Source organism: Condylura cristata, unplaced genomic scaffold (genome assembly GCF_000260355.1).
Source record: "Condylura cristata isolate star-nosed mole 26May11 unplaced genomic scaffold, ConCri1.0 scaffold00046, whole genome shotgun sequence".
Lineage (NCBI taxonomy): Eukaryota > Metazoa > Chordata > Mammalia > Eulipotyphla > Talpidae > Condylura > Condylura cristata.
Genome location: NW_004567147.1, coordinates 340,778 through 356,580, shown reverse-complemented (window position 1 = coordinate 356,580; position 15,803 = coordinate 340,778). Strand labels below are relative to the sequence as shown.

At 52.0% G+C, this 15,803-nt stretch overlaps 1 protein-coding gene and 1 long non-coding RNA gene across 2 annotated transcripts in view; one reads left to right on the top strand and one right to left on the bottom strand.

Annotated features, from left to right (window-relative positions):
- GABBR1 (gamma-aminobutyric acid (GABA) B receptor, 1) overlaps positions 1 to 15,803 on the bottom strand; it is a 30,738-nt gene that overhangs the window by 14,229 nt on the left and 706 nt on the right. The window contains exons 2-11 of the mRNA XM_004694750.2: positions 15,666 to 15,753; positions 14,770 to 14,973; positions 13,831 to 14,016; positions 12,486 to 12,506; positions 10,909 to 11,069; positions 7,414 to 7,548; positions 6,850 to 7,020; positions 5,591 to 5,692; positions 5,092 to 5,157; positions 4,170 to 4,361 (exon numbers count right to left, since the gene is read on the bottom strand). Coding sequence (XP_004694807.1) covers positions 4,170 to 4,361; positions 5,092 to 5,157; positions 5,591 to 5,692; positions 6,850 to 7,020; positions 7,414 to 7,548; positions 10,909 to 11,069; positions 12,486 to 12,506; positions 13,831 to 14,016; positions 14,770 to 14,973; positions 15,666 to 15,753 — 1,326 coding nt within the window. The remainder of the gene's footprint in view (positions 1 to 4,169; positions 4,362 to 5,091; positions 5,158 to 5,590; positions 5,693 to 6,849; positions 7,021 to 7,413; positions 7,549 to 10,908; positions 11,070 to 12,485; positions 12,507 to 13,830; positions 14,017 to 14,769; positions 14,974 to 15,665; positions 15,754 to 15,803) is intronic.
- LOC105854513 overlaps positions 11,778 to 15,803 on the top strand; it is a 22,353-nt gene continuing 18,327 nt past the window's right edge. The window contains exons 1-2 of the long non-coding RNA XR_001146170.1: positions 11,778 to 12,339; positions 13,988 to 14,046. This is a non-coding gene — a long non-coding RNA (uncharacterized LOC105854513). The remainder of the gene's footprint in view (positions 12,340 to 13,987; positions 14,047 to 15,803) is intronic.

Genomic DNA, 15,803 nt, shown 5'->3' with positions numbered 1-15,803 from the left:
TCAAATCAAACAGAATTCTTCTCAATTCTATTACTGAAATGTTCATTAATATTATCCCTTCCTACACAGAATAATGATAGTAGTGATAATATTAACATTTAAAAATAAATCTATAACAATAACAACATTTATATCACCCCTAATATATACCAGATACTTTTCTAAGGTAAGCATGTCAATTAATTTATCTCTAAATAATCCAATAGGGTAGATACTTTTATCATGGTATTTTAGAGCCAAGAAAATTGAGAAACAGAAAAGTTTAGTTTGCCTGTAGTGACATTGCTAATGTACGGAAGATTCAAACCCAGACAACCTGGCCCCAAAGTCCATAAAAGTCCATTCTCCTCCCAACTCCCCTCCACTGTCTCTGTAAACTGGAACGCCTCTCTCACCAAGAGCACTTGCTTTGCAGAAAGCAGCTGGGATCCACCTTTCTGTGCAGGCCTTCATGCTCAGGTCTGTCTCACCTTCAGATCAAACTAAACACAGCTTCAGAAAATCACCCACATGGAAAGGGAGTCATGTGTTCTGCATGACATTGTCCCCTGCCCAGACCCAAAGCTCTGTGCTGGCTCCAGGACACTCACTATATTCTTAGCCACTGGGGAAACCCCTGCACTCCCAAATCAAGATACAAAAGAAAAACTTCCTCCCTGAGTCACCAAAGATTTGGATGTAAATTTTCAAACAGAAATGTTGCCAAGCAGTTAAGAAAAATTGGACAAAAATTTCACAACCTGTAGAAGTTAGTGAAGTAACCAAATATAAAATCATGATCCTAATTTTTAATAACCCTGACTGGTTGTCTCTGTGTGACAAGATACTCAACAGTGATCTAAACTGTACATCCTGGGGTAACTTTCAGTGTTGTTCCAGGTCTGATGGAATCTCTATCTCAATCAGAACTTACATTCTTATCCCCAGGTATGCCACCCCCACCTTCTCATCTAGCCCAGCACCAAGAAGCTAAAGCCACTTCAGCATGAGTTCAATCCCCACCTGCCCCGAAGGTGACCCACATGGTGCGGCAGACCTGTCCTGACCCGCCCGCTGCTCCCCTCAGCAGTGTACTTTGTCAGTGGGCCTGTTCTGCTCCCCACTCTGTGTCTGGTGAATCCTCTCTTCCTGCACCTCTGGCCTGTACCCCATTTCTGTATGCATAAATAAATAAAATCTTTAAAAAAAAAAAAAAGAAGAAGAAGCTTTCGATACCAGGGTTTCTCGATCTGGATACTACTGACACTAGGAGCAGGAAAATTTTTGTTGCTGTGCATTGCAGGATGTTTAGAAGCACCTCTGGTCTCTATCTGCTAAACACCTGGAGAATTTATCCCTCTCCTACTCAGGGTTGTGACAGCCAAAATTGCCTCAAGACGTTGCAACCTCTCTTTGAAAACCTCAATAACTAATAGTCCTCAAAATGTGGGCTCAGACCACAGTATCACTATTCCCAAGAAGCTTCTTAGAAATATGAATTCTGAGGCCCGGCCCCATTCCTACCAAATCAAAGAACCAGTAATCTGTACTAACCTTCCAGGTGGTTCTGATGGAAGCTAAATGTGAGAACTGCTGAATAAATACAAGGGCAGCCACGCAGAATAAAGACAACTCTGCTTCTTTTCTAAATCTACATAGCCCTGGTCCCTCAGTCCAACCCCTCCCGTCAGATCCACTTTTCTCATCCTCTCTGATTCACTATAATCTCTCCCTAGTCGGTTGTGAAAGCCGCTTCTATCCTCTGGAAAACCGTGGCTTCTTCACCTGGTACATTCATCAACCAAGCAGCCTAGTGATAACTGCAGACCTTAAAGGCAGGCACCATCATTCTCTAGAGACTAAGAGTCAGAAAAGGACCCTCCAGCCCATCCCGCTTCCTATCTCTGATGACCTTTTATACCCCCACCAACCCCGCCCCTCGTCAGGGCCTCCACTAGCTCCCGGATATTGGGCAGATGCCACGTGGCGTGGCAGGTCCAGAGCTGCAGGTGCCATCAAGCCGCTCCAGCTTCAGTCAGTGCCAGCTCCTCCACCTCCCCAGGTTCTTGGGAATGTTCACCTTTCAGGTGCTCTACAGGGACGTGGCCTTCCAGAATCTTCCCACCACGTTTTTTTCTATTTTGCTTTTTTTTTTTAAGATTTATTTATTTGTGCATACAGTACTGGGCTACAGGCCAGAGTGCAGGGGCGGTGAGAGGATTCACCAGAGACAGAGTGGGGAGCAGAACAGCTGACTGAAGAAGTACACTGCTGTGGGAGCAGCGGGCAGGTCAAGAGAGGTCTGCCGCACCAAATGGGCCCCTCCCTGGCTGGGGATCGAACTTGTGCTGAAATGACTTCAGCTAGCTTCCTAGTGCTGCACTCCAATCTGTTGTGCCACCAGGGAGGGACCAGGAGGGACCCCCACACACCACATTTTTCAACCAAGATACCTTAAACAGAGTCCCTTAACATGTCCCAGAACAGAGTAAAAGCTCAGAATCCACATGACAACACATATTTCCATCACAACCTACTAAATCTTCTCTCCTTTGCTCAAAAGCTGCCACTGGCTAGCAACATAGTTAGCCAATAGATGGACAAACTTTTTAGGCAGACTTTACGGTTTCCCATGAAAGGTGTTGAAGAGGAATCGTTCCCAGCTAGAGTCAGCTAGGATTCAAGTCCAGCTTGAATGCAAGACCTGGGTGAATTTCCTGGTCTATAAAGTGAAAATGACAAATGTACTTCAGAGCAATGCTATGAAGATCGCAGACAGCATCAACCTAGCTTCTGGGTTTGGTTTTGTTTTATTTTTTAATAGTTTTTTTTTTTTTAAGATTTATTTATTTATGAATACAGAACTGGGGTACAAGCTGGTGGTAAGAGGCTTCACCAGAAACAAAGTGGGGAGCAAAACAGGCAGATCAACGAAGTACACTGCTGAGGGGAGCAGCAGGCAGGTAAGGAAGGGTCTGCCGTGCCATATGGATCACCTCTGGGGCAGGGATCGAACTTGCACTGAAGTGGCTGTGGCTCACTCGCGTGCTGTGTCCTAACCCGCTGCACCACCAGGGAGGGCCAGCTTCTGTTTTATGACATAAAAGCAAGTTGTCTATCTTTTTAAAATAAGATAAACAGGGATTGTACAGCCATTAAATCGCCCCCAGCATGCTCTCCAAAGCAAGCATTTGAGGCCTGGGGCTATCCTGAGCATAATAAGCAGATTCATAGGCTGCCTTATAGCAAGTTCACCCAAGATTCTCCCACTTCTCGAAAGGTACTGCTGAGCAAGAAAAAGGGCCTCGCCTCAAGCCCCCTACTCATTCACATCCCTTACCCACAGGGCAACTTTAGTCTCCCCAAATCAGAGAATGTGCCTTCCATCTCAAGTCTGTCACTAATTAACTCTCCAGGGCTGACCAACATCAAAAGTATGCTTTACATCTAAAAGCCTAAAGATAATCACCTTAAAAATCATCAGGAGGACCTCCCTGGTGGCGCAGTGGGTTAAAGCGCAGCACTGCAAGCAAGCCAAAGCCGCTTCAGCGAGAGTTCCATCCCTGGCCCCAGAGGTGACCACATGGCACAACAGACCTCTCCTGTCCCGCCCACTACTCCCCTCAGCAGGGTACTTGGTCAATCTGCCTGTTCTGCTCCCCACTCTGTCTCTAGTGAATCCTCTCACCGCCCCTGCATCTCTAGCCTGTACCCCAGTTCTGTATGTATAAATAAATAAATCTTTACCAAAAAAAAAAAATCATCAGGAGACAAGCTAATTGAGTATCACTCAGGAGAGGATATTAAGCAACTCTAAAGTCGCTCTGAAGTCACCAAGAAAACAAATTGCATCTCTGCCCACGAACAGCGTTTCTGTAAAGGTGTGCTTGTGCACGCAGCATCTGTCTGATCATTAAAGCCTCTCCCTCATTTGACTTCTTGCCAGCTGCTCCATGTTCCCATGGCAACAGCCTTTCCACTCATCAGGAATTGACTAAAGATACCACTTTCATTTCTTTTTCTTTCCTGCCCAAGGAAGTCACAGCAGAGCTGGAATTCACGGGAAACACAAGGCGCAAACAAGCGCAAGGTGGGCGGAGGCTCCGTCTCTGCCTGAACCCCACACCTGTGAGGCCCCCTTCCTCCTCTCCCCCTGCCCAAGATGCCAGCCTCCTCGTGCCCACACTCACCATGTTGGAGATGCTGCGTGTGTTGGCAGGGTTCAGCATGACAATCTCAGTGGTGATGTGGCCCTCTACCGCCTCGGTCATCTCGTCCACCGTGCAGTTGATGGACGGATCATAGATCTTGAACCAGTTGTCAGCATACCACCCAATGAGGAACCAGACGTACTTCTTCCCGAAGAGACGCTCCTTGTACACCTGTGGGCAGGGGAGGAGGACAGCTGGGTCTCTGTCTTCGGTTCTATCTCATGTGACACAATCCAGCCTCATGGGAATCAGAAAAGAGCAGAGAAGTAACAAAAAGTTCTACAAACCCGGCCCTCCCAGGTGGCACAGCAGGTTAAAGCACAGCACTGTGAAGCTAAAGCCACTTCAACATGAGCTTGATCCCCACCCCGGAGGTGACCCACATGACCTGGCAGACCTCTCCTGACCCGCCCGCTGCTCCCTTCAGCAGTGTACTTAGTTGGTCGTCCTGTTCTGCTCCCCACTCTGTCTCTGGTGAATCCTCTCACTGCCCCATAACTCTGGCCTGTACCCAGTTCTGAATGCATGAATAAATAAATCTTTAAAAAAAAAAAAGTGCTACAAATCTTAGGGGTAATAGGAGAGGCCCCACAACTCCCCTTCTAAATGCTTCCCTTTCTAGGTGTCTATTTCTGAACGGTCCTTTCCGGTCAGTCAAGAAAGATGGAATACATGGGGGCCCCTCGGGAAACATAAAATTGGCAGGAAAATAGAGCTGGATAAAGTGTCGTGTGTATGAGCAGCCAAGAGATGGAGTGCGAGCGGGCAGTCAGGGACATCACCCCGATCATCCCCCAGCTCTCTCGCTCCTGCTTGGGCAGGGACCTCAGAGGAGCTCCCGGGAGACTCCCAAGGCAAAGAGCCCACCCAGCCCCCTTCCCACTTCAGATTCCAACTCCACCTCACAAAAAACTTTTCGGGCTTCCGTCTCATAGAAAAGTCCCACGATGATTCGTGCGTCCTGGCGCTACAGAATGGAGAGAGAAACAGGTCCTGAGGGACACCTGCAAACGCCGGAGGAGCTACACAAAGCACTTTCAAGCCTTTGATTTCCTGTCCCAAAGTGCTTAGTGCAGGGTTCTGTTGGCTGGGTTGTGGATAAATGGCAACTGGAAAAGGAAGCTAAACTTCCCCAGGAGATGCCACTGCCTCACGGGCTCAGTGTTATGTGACATGGCAGAGGTGTTAGCTAGTGCTGCGGTGCCACCACAATAATATGTAAGTGTATCACATCAACACATACGACTAGACTTGCACCATGTTCGATGTCAACTACAGTTCAGTACAAACAAAAAGCAAAGCAGTCTGCCCCCGACCCCCCACCAGGCCCGCTCTCCACCCCACCGCTGCCCCAGCCCGGCCCCGCTATAGGCTGAGCCCATGACTCCCGGTCATCCCACCTTCAGGTTTTTGACAGGCACAGCTGGATCTGAGAAGAAACTTTGGCGGAAGGTAATCTCAATCCCCGCCTCCTTCACTCGCTCCTCTAGGTCATCCAGCGTCTTGAGTAGGGGTGAGAAATAGAAAACAACATGGGGCAAAGACAGAGCTGTTACCTGTTGATTGCATACTGAGAGCAAATGAACAGCAATTCTGCACCTCCCTTCACCGCTTCTGAGCCCTGGGAGGGGAGAGCTCAGAGGAAAGCATCTGGACTCTCAGGACGTGCTTCTGAGTGGGAAGTGTGTGGTGAGTCCCTCTTCAGGATCTGTGTCAAGGGAAGTCACCTCATTCACCCCACTCCTTCCAGACAGCAGAAGTGGGGGAAAGGAAAACAGAGGAGCCAGGAGGAGCGGAGGCAGGGTTGGAAAAGACACGATGCTGGTAACCTCAAGAGGCCAGTGAGAGACCAAAGGGCCAGAGGAGGAGGCCTGAAGCACACAGGCGGGGCCAGGGGGAGGACGGAGAGCAGCGCACACTGCAGAGAAGCTCCAAAGATCGGGATGAGAGCGCAGTGCTCCTCAGGCGAAGCGCTATGTCCTCCCTGCCCCTCACCGGCCCCTCTCCCCTTCTGGCCCCCCTCCCCCTTCCACTTCGCATTGGTCGCATTTCTCTCTGAGTCAACCATCATTCCATCCGTGTGCATGTGTCTGTCTCCCTCCCAGCCTTCGTCTCCTCCTCCTCTCTTTTCTCCCTCCCTCCCCCTCCTCTCCCTGTCTCTCCCTCTCTCCTGCCACCTCCCTCCCTCTCTGTCCCCTCTCTCCTGCCACCTCCCTCCCTCTGTCCCGGTGTCCAGTTCTATTGCTCCAGTTCTATTGCTCCATCCCTCTGCTCCCATTCCCGCGCATAAACCCCAGCCCACACATACACCCCAACCAGAGTGCCTCTGGGGCCTGCTACCTTGCTGCTTCCCCACCCATATCCTCTCCCTCATCTCTCCAAACTTCACTCCAAGTTTGGAAAGAACCCACTTTAACATGTCTGGGTCATTAGGGGCATATCTGTCTGGGTAACAGAACAACAAAGAAAGAAAAAAAATTCTAAAACCAGAAAGTTGGAGAGAATTCTGAGAAGTCCACTCATTCATTCCTCCGACTACAGAAAGACCATGCACTTACGCCACTCTGAGTAGGTTCTCTTTCGATAAAGATCAAGATCTTTCCCTCAAAATGACTGGGTCACCCCTCTCTACACCAGGATTTGGGGTTGTCCCCCTTACCGAAGTGAAGACCTCCGTGGTCTGCTGGATGGTGGCAATCTTCTTCCAGCCCCACTTTTCGAAGAGTTTCACGCGGGTAGGATTGTGCAGGGTGGCTGATGGATGAGTTCGAAAGAATGTAGGAAAACGTTGCCGGTTTGACAGAGCAGGTGAGCTGGAGCCATAGGAAAGCTGAAAGGGGGCAGGGACAGGGCACAGTGAATGTTCAGCACAGACAAAGCTGCTGGGAGCTCCTGAGACCCTTCCCCGCTCTGGGTTTCAGTCTCCTGCTCTCTCCCAGCCCTACTTCTGCTGTAGGAAAGGAAAAGAGGTTCTCAAGGCCCACAAAGGCCCTCACAATAGGAGGGCTCTGCTCTGCCGCAGATCTAGCTCCAGCTCCTGTGAAGGTTGGCTGCACGCTCAGGCCACTGTTGCTAGGAGGCCCAGCTTTGCAAAGGCCCCGGCATCCTGGCAGCCAGAACTCTGCAACCCCACACCCAAGCCCGCAATACACCCCCTCTTGAGTACAGCCCCACCTTCTCTGGTCCAGCCCTTAGTACAGACCCCCCCCCACGGGATGCTCACCACAATGAGGTTCCACATTCTGGCAGCCTCGGCCACGAGCGTGGAGACAGAGCTGCAGCCGGGCATGAGGATGATCTTGATAGGGTCATTGTAGAGCAGCTCGTACAGGTACTTGGTGGCCTGGCCAGGGTCACACTGAATGGGGGACAGGGGTGAGAGTAGGGGCTCCCAACCTCCCCTTCCTGCAACTGTGACTCTTCTTTTCCTCCAATGACCCACCTCTCTACTGAAACCCTTTTGTCATGATTTCCTGTCTTCCTCTTCCTGACATTTCTTCTTGCTAAGTCTCTGTGTCTCCTGGTCCCTTAAACACCCTCTGTGCCTTCCACCTGGAGACTTACCCACGCACTCTCCTGCACACCCCTCCCTCAGGACGAATGCACACACAGCAGCCTTCCACCTCTCAGTTCGTCCTCAGACATCCCCTAGCCCACCCCAACTCTTATCCCAGGTTTCTATGCTCCAAACATCTGCGGGTAGAAAAACAGCAGGAATAAGAATAAACTCTACCCAAGACCCAGACAGCCTCCCCTAAGATATGAAAATTCCCCTCTCGCCTCTGCAAGCCTCTCCACACCTTCCAATTCTTTCTCCCTCTTCTCTTTTTAGGCTAGTGACAAATAAACAAGAGGGAACAGAAACAAGAGCACTGGGGGTCGGCTGGCACTGCTGAGCACCTGCTGGGTCCTGATATCCGATGGGGCCACCAGGAAAAAAAAAAGACTCAGGCGTGTGTGGATGGGGAGAAACAAGATGCAGGAAGAAATAAGGAGAATAAACAGAATGGGGTTCTCAAGAAGCCAAAAGCTTTTAGGGGTGCCTGAAGGGAGGCACAGAGTCCTGGAAAGTAAACAACACAAAAAGCTACAGGGAAAAGGGATGAAGGGAGGAGGGGAAGGTTGGGAGGAAGAGCCAGTCGGGTCTCCCACTGCCTGTTCCCCTCCTGCTGAAATATGACATTTCAGAAGCTGCTGGAGCCTAAAGGAAGTAGAGAAGAAATGGGAGCCAGCGGGGAGCCAGGGCAGAGGGGACACAGACCGGAGCAGAGGTAGACTGAACAGGGTGAAATGGGGAGGGCAAGTAGCCAACAAATAAAGAAGCCTCCCCTGGAGCCTGCTCGCTTCCCACTGAGGCCTGACATTTGGGACACTGTGGGAAGTTGGAGAAGGGGGAGCCAGGAGGCTGCCTGCATCTGATGAACATTCACCCAGAACTCTCTGGTGCCCGCCCACCCCACCCCCTGCTCCGGGCAGCACTGAAAGTCTGTTCAGTAGTGTGTTTTGAAGGTTCTTCATGCTTCCACTTGGGCATCTCTGTTCATCTGTACCATTCTCAATTCCCACCTCCCTGCCCCCGCCCAGTTTCTCTTACTCCAAGTCTACCCCCAGCTGCTCCCAAGCCTCCTCAGTGACCCTTTTCTTGTCTGAAGAAAAGCTTGATAGGCGTCATGAGACTATACAAGACATATACATCTGGGACAAGGTGTACTCCCCAAAATCTCTTTGGTTTCCTCACCCCCCTGACCCTTCCTTCATCCCAGCCCCCCTTCCACACCCTAGTCTTCTCTAGATTTCCTCCCCATGGGATTCTCACCCCCTCCCCAACAGGCTTGCTCCTTTCTCCTCCCTCTCCTCGCTCTGAAAGGACCTGAATTTGCAGGCAGGAAACAACACATTCCAGTTGACACATTCCAATTTGTCTGCCTTTCCACCTCCCCCTGGCTGCCTTTGCTATTTTCTCTCCTCTCTTCTCTCAGGTCCCCCCATCTGCTCCACAACACCTCTAGGGAATCACCTGTCATGGTGGATAATTTTGAGCTCACACACAGGGCCCTGCTGGCTCCCTCTGATCCCAGTCAGAATGCCCGCACCCATCCCTCCCATTGCTCTCCAGTCCACACGCCATAACCTTTATCCTCTCGCTCTCCTGAGCTCGGAGAGCTCAGAGCTCGACCACTCCATCAGCTCTGACCCTCTATTTCTTCCTCCCCCCCCCCACCCGAGTTCCTAATTCTTTCCCTGCACCCAGCTGCTCTCCCAGTGGGTATCAGCTACACCCACACCCACCAGGTCAGGATTTGTATTGGTAAAACTCCAGATCTGTGGGACTCATCCCTGACCAAGGAGTTAGAGTCTGTCTTAAACTCTTCTGGTTATTCCTGTATGCACTAACTTTAAGAATTTCTGTAGACGTGTCAGAAGGGACTTGAAGTTCTGTCCCCAAGTTCCTAGTAGTCCTCTGTTCTGTTCTCCCCAAGTACTTCCTTCAATCCAACCTCAGCCCCCCACTCCCTCACATTCCTAGTTGTCCATAGTCATTCTAAAGAATAAACACAAATCTTCGCTCCACTCCAGGTATAAGTCCTGCACCAAGTCCTCACCTCTACTCTCTTTCATTATCCCCCAATCCCTTAAGTCTCTAGGGCTGCTTGTCAGAGAAGATAAATTTGAGGTCCCAAGTATCCTTCCTTCCCTGTCCCACATCTTTTCTGTGTTCTCAATTATTCAAGTGGGGGAAAGTATCTACCACCCCAGGCCCAACTCTTCTTACCTCCTCCTTCCCCCTCTCCCCTACCCCCTTAACCCTACTCCCATTTCCCCTCCCTCATGTTAGAGGCCATGATGTTATGAGACCCAAGTTCCACATGATACCCAAAGATCTCTCACCATGCACACAAATCTGGGGTCTCCTTCCCACTGAGATGCTTTCCTGTTTCCTTTCTCATCCTTTTTTCCTGACTCCTCTCCATTTTCCTGCTCTTGTGGGGGAGGGGAAGGGAATGCTCCAGAGTGAACCTCTAATCCAGTTCATTTTCCCAGTGCCTCTGCCCATCTCCTGGCCATCAACCCTCTGACCACAATATGACATGCAACATGCATTCCCACAGTCCAGGCACGCTCAACAGGGGTGGGTATGGAGGAATGAAGAGACAGGTAGGACTCAGTTACCTTGTTGTTTGTTGTGATAAACTAGATCACTTAAGTCCCTCAAAATTTCCTTCATTCCGTCCCTATTCCTTCCAGCTTCAACCTGGTGCCAAGATTTACCTCCTTACACAGTAACTGCTTAAGCCCCTGATCCAGTATCCACCTCTGCTATTCCCTCCATCCCCCAACTCTTCCAGGGTTAGTTTACTCCCTGGAGGATCAGCCTGTACCCTAAATCCATCACCAGTGTCCCAACCCCCACCCTATCTCCACTTCCAAGGGTCTCAGGAGCAGCAGGGTCTGCCTTAAAGGCAGATTAACCATCTTGAGCCCCAGAGACCCCTCATCTTGAACCCCAGAGACACCTCATCTTGAACCCCGGAGACCCCTCATCTTGAACCTCCAGCCCCTGTAAAGCTCCCTAAGCTCCAACACCCCCAGTGCAACCCCTGCTAGTCACACATGGGAGAGGTCCAACTCACAATCTAAGAAGCAACTCTAAGGTGCATGCAACTGGCCCCTGCCCCCCAAGTCCCCACCTCCCACCCATTCCCAAGTCCCGGGCTACCTTGCTGTCGTGGTGGATGAGCTTGAGCTCATAGTCCGGCAGGATGTCCCTGCGGCTATTCACGTCCTCCAGCGCCATCTCCACCGCGGGCTGGCAGGCCTGGCCCCCGGGCCAGCCCCCGCTCATGGGAAACAGCGCCCCGATGTACACTGCGCGCCGTTCTGAGGAGGGGTGCGGGGGGACCCTCGGGTGAGGCCGCGGGAGATGAGGGGAGTGGGAGGCCCACACCGAAGCCACCCCCGCCGCCATCACCACCAGGAGCGGCAGTGGCCACCCCACTGGGGACGAGGGGGCCGCCGGACCCATGGCAGGGGGCGGGGGTAGCTGCTGGGGTAGGAGGAGGAGCTCAGGGGGGACACTTTTCCTGGGGAGGGCTGCTGAGGGGGTGTCGGGGAGACGCCTCCATCCCCGGTTTTGTGGGGAGGAGGAGGCTAGGGCCCTGGGGAAGCAGGGAAGGTTGGCTTCCTAGGCCCCACGGCTCCAGCTCCCGCCACCGCCACCGCGGACTCTCCTCGCGGACTGACCGACCGACCGAGGGGAGGAGGAGGAAGGAGATGGAGGGCTGGGAGGGGGCTCTGACGTCACGGACGGAGCGGGAGGGGGCGGGCGGGAGCTGGGGAGGGAGAAGGGGGCGGGGATGGAGGCGAGCGGCGCTGTGGGAACCAGAGGGGAGAGGAGGCGAGGGGCGCAGGGAGGGGAGTCGAGCCGAGGGTGGGGCGTGGGGGGGAGAGGGAAGCACCGCGAGGCGAGCGGTCCCCGTCCGAGGAGAGTAAGGCAGGGGAGGGGGAGGGGGCGTGCCAGGAGGGCGGGGTGGGCGGGGTCAGCCTGGGAGGCCGCAGCCCTGAGCCGCGGGGAACAGAGGGGATGGCGGAGGGGGGACGCGGGAGCAGCGCGGCTGGCGCAGGAGTGTCTGAAATGGGGAGGTGAATCGATAGAGTGGAGGGCTGAGAGTTGCGAGGCGAGAGAGAAGGCGCAATTCTGAAGACAGAAAGTTGGGTGAGAAAAGGGGGGGAGCTTGCTCTCAAGGGGAGTGATGGAGACAGAGGAAAAGAGCGTAGGGCTCGGTAGGCAAAAGCCTGAGAAGGGGTGTCAGGAGAAGGAACTGCGATTTTAAAAAGAAGGGAGAGCTACCGGAAAGGAAAGACAGCAGCAGGGAGGGGCTGTGGCGAGCGGGCGAGCGCTGTCCAGGGTAGAGGTGAGTGGGCTGGGCTGAGGCAACGGTCGGGAGAAATCCCGGGAAGGCGGCAGGCTGGGAGAGGAACCCCACAGGGGAAGCTCGGGGTCTCCCAGCACCCTGCCGCCCCCTGCTGGGGCGCTGCCATTTGACAGAAGTAGAGTCTGGGAGGAGGCGGAGCCGAGGCAAGTGCAGCCAAGCAGGGAGATGGGAGGGACCGCAGCCTCGCAGAACATCGGGACTGGAGACAGAAACAGGTAGGTCGGCCGCAAACAGGGGTGGGGGAGGAAGGTGGGTGAAGGGCGAGATCCCACAGCCCAGGGCCACAACCCCTGGGGTGGAGGATGAAGAGTGAGGGGTAAGGAAGGGGATTGCAGCGCGCGGTTAGGGTTTCTGGTCTCACCTGAGTGTGGCGTTCGGTTCACTGGCAGCAGGAAAGACGGGGATCAGAGAAGAGTTACCACTGGCGCCCAGCTTCCCTGGCCTGATCCCCAGCCCCCTCCCACACCTGTTCATGCCGAAGAACGGGGGACGGCAGAAGCCTGCGTTTCTGGGGGGAGGGTGCCTGGGGATAAGAGCAAGGTGGGACTGTGGGTCAGGATCTGTAGGTTTTCTTCTCTTATTTTACATAGGACAACAGAATTTGAGACAGGAATGCCAACAGCTAAGATAGGGACAGATCGTGGCTTTAGGAGATCTAAATATAAATTTTGAAGGCCTCCCTTTAAGGAAAAAAAATGGTTTATAAACTACTACTGTTAAAATAGCTTACTTTGGCATTGTTTTTCAAAAACCTATGAGCATATAAACGCATGATCAGAATGTTACATTTAGAGCACAGGAAGAGGCCTGTGTAAGCAAAGAGCGCTGATGCTTAAATTTCTTAGCTTCACTGTAAACCCACCCCTGGATGATCCGGGACTCCCAACTTCTAGAATGAAATGGTACATGAGGAAAGACAGATCTGCGGATCTTGAAAGAGTCTACAAGGATATAGGCGCAGGAAGTGTGCCTACATTCCAGGAGCACAGCGAGAATGTGGGTGTCCAGGAAAGGGAGAGGTATGCAGCCCTGCAGGTGGCAGAATAGGTGTGGACACAAGATTGATTCCCTGGGGAAGGCTGGAGGCTGTCTGGAAGGATCTAAACGGACTGTCCTCCCCCAGCCCCACCCTTGGTTATTCTTCCTGCTGCCATAGTTCTGCCTCCAGCTTTAAGTCTTCTTACACTGATACTCCCGCCCCATGTTCTTTCCAATTGCATCAATTTTTCTAAATAGGGTGTATTTTTCTAAATAGGATTTATTTCTTATTCTTTATGATAATTCAGTTATATGATGAATAGGGAGGAGTCCATTCTAGAAGAGGATGGTGCATAGAAAGCTCTGAGAAAGTAACTGAGGCTATGGGAAAATGGAAGGTGTAAGCCTTTGGAAGGTATAAGGGGGCTGGGATTCATAAAGAAAAAGAAAAAGAAAAAATGTGAGAATCAAGAATTGGGAGCAGGGAGAAAATACAAAAACAGAAAGGTATAGGAAGGAAGCTCCCCATGTACATAAAGGGGGGACTGGGGACTGCTGGTAGAAGTTTGAGGTAGATCAAAGGAGGAAAGAGTTGGGGTCTCACCTTCACCTCCCCAAAGCCCACATTTTGTATAACACCCTGTTCTTTCCCACCTTCCAACCCCACCCCGCTCCCTTCCTCTCACAAGAGTCCTCAGCAGCTGCATGCAGGCAGCTGTGCCCCTCACCCTGGCAGTGGGGCTTGGGGGTGCTCCACTGGCCCTGACTACAGATGCTCCGGGAGCTGCCCACCAGGTGGAAGTCGGAGTCGCAGCGGAAATCCACCCGGGCTCCGTCCAGAGCGGGGAGGTCCCCGCCCGTCAGGAAAACCTTTCCATTTTCCAGGGTCAAGTAAGACTTGGAGCAGATTCGGACTGTGGAGAGACGGGAAAATGAAATGAGAGGTGAGTTGGAAAAGGCTCCTTCTCCTAAGGGAGCAGGGGGCTCAGATTCGGGTTTGGGTCCACATATATTTTACAGAAAACCAGATGTAAAAGGACTTCTCTCTCACCGGCTTCCATTCCTCCCTTAACTCTGTAAACATCTGCAAATTCCCAAATGAAAAAAGGGAAAAGCATTTCCAGTGTAGGAACCCAAGATGGAGCTATAAGCACATAAAATGGGATCTCTTCGAAGTCTGCCTCAGCGGGTGGTTCTCCGGTGAGACAAGTGGATGCATGGAACTTGAAATGCACAGTCAAATTTGCCTTTCTTATTATAATTGACTTAGATTAACATTAAATTAGGGTTGTTGTTTTTTTTCTTGAGTGAATGGTCTCTGGGTTGGAAACATGTATTTGAATAGATGATGAAATCATTTGGGAATGTTTTTTGCAAATCTGCACCAGCGATCTTCCAAGAGAATAACTCATGAGATGAATAATCAAGTTATTTTACCAAAGAGTTAGTGGCCTAATGAAGGTAAGATGAGATGCAATGTACAGGCTGCTTACTTCAGTGAGTGCCATTGCACACATCCGCCCCTCTTATATAGTAGTCATTCTACAAATGTAGTTGTGATTTTAGTGACACTAGATTTAAAGTGAGGACTTGCAAGCAATAATGCCAAGTCTGAAGTGGAAGAGGAATAACATTAAAGAGGGGGGGGGATTTCTGAGGCTACTCACCACAACGGCTGGGTGTGTCCATGTCTGTCCAGGAACCATTGGCCAGGCACTTTCGGACCTTGGGGCCCACCACTTCGCGCTCCCCCCGGCACACATACTCAATCTCATAGTCCACTGGCAGAAAGTTGATGGCCTTCACCTGGTCTCGGGTCAGGCCCCGGTACCTGATGCCCCCTTCCCAGGGGGGGTGTATGATCTGGCAACCTGAGGGGGAAGTCCCCAGAGGCAGAAAGAGAACAATGGTGGGGAAAGGAAAAGGCAGAGTCAGCAGCAGAGGAGGGGAGTGAGGGGTGGGCAGTGGGCAGGTGGGGGACAGAGGGAAGGGAATGGGCTGCTAAAGGATCAGGTGAGGATAGGGACAGACCCCAGGGTTGGGGGGGGTGGGAGGGGAGGGGAGTAGTAGTAATGAGCCAGGGTTCAGACTAATACTGAGACACTATGGAAGTGCTGGGTGGATGTAATGCAGAAAAGTAATCAAGAAATCGTGAAAGGGAATGACATGTGAATAAGGTTGGTAGCAAAGGCTAAAGGGAGATGTTTGAGGTTTGAGTTGAATCAGAATGGGGGGCTGGGAGAGAGGGGCTTATAAGGTCACCTGGACTGCAATGTGTGAGCAAGACAGTGGAGGAACTGAGGTAGTGATGTGAGACCAGGAAAGAAGGGCGAGGTGGAGAAAATAATGCGGGGCCTACTATAGTAATGTGGGGCAGAGAAAAGGGGGTGCTGGTTTATAATGTGGGGTAACAGAAAGGAGGTCAGGAGTAGTAAAGTGGGGCTGAGCAGGCAGGTATGCTCTGCAGGGCTGAGTGGGGTAATATGAAGACCAGAATAGAGGGGGTGCAAAGAAAGGGAGAATGGGGTGAAGGGGTGCCCGAGGTCGCCGGAGGAGGGTGCACCTTCTGAGGTAGCGTTGGGGGTCTGCGCCCCGCCTGCCCCGGGGGGGCGGAGGAAGAGTGGCGCCAGCGACAGCAGCAGCAGCAGCATCTGAGTGAGAGGCGGCGGTGAGGACCGGCCGAGGCCCGGCGCGCGAGCCG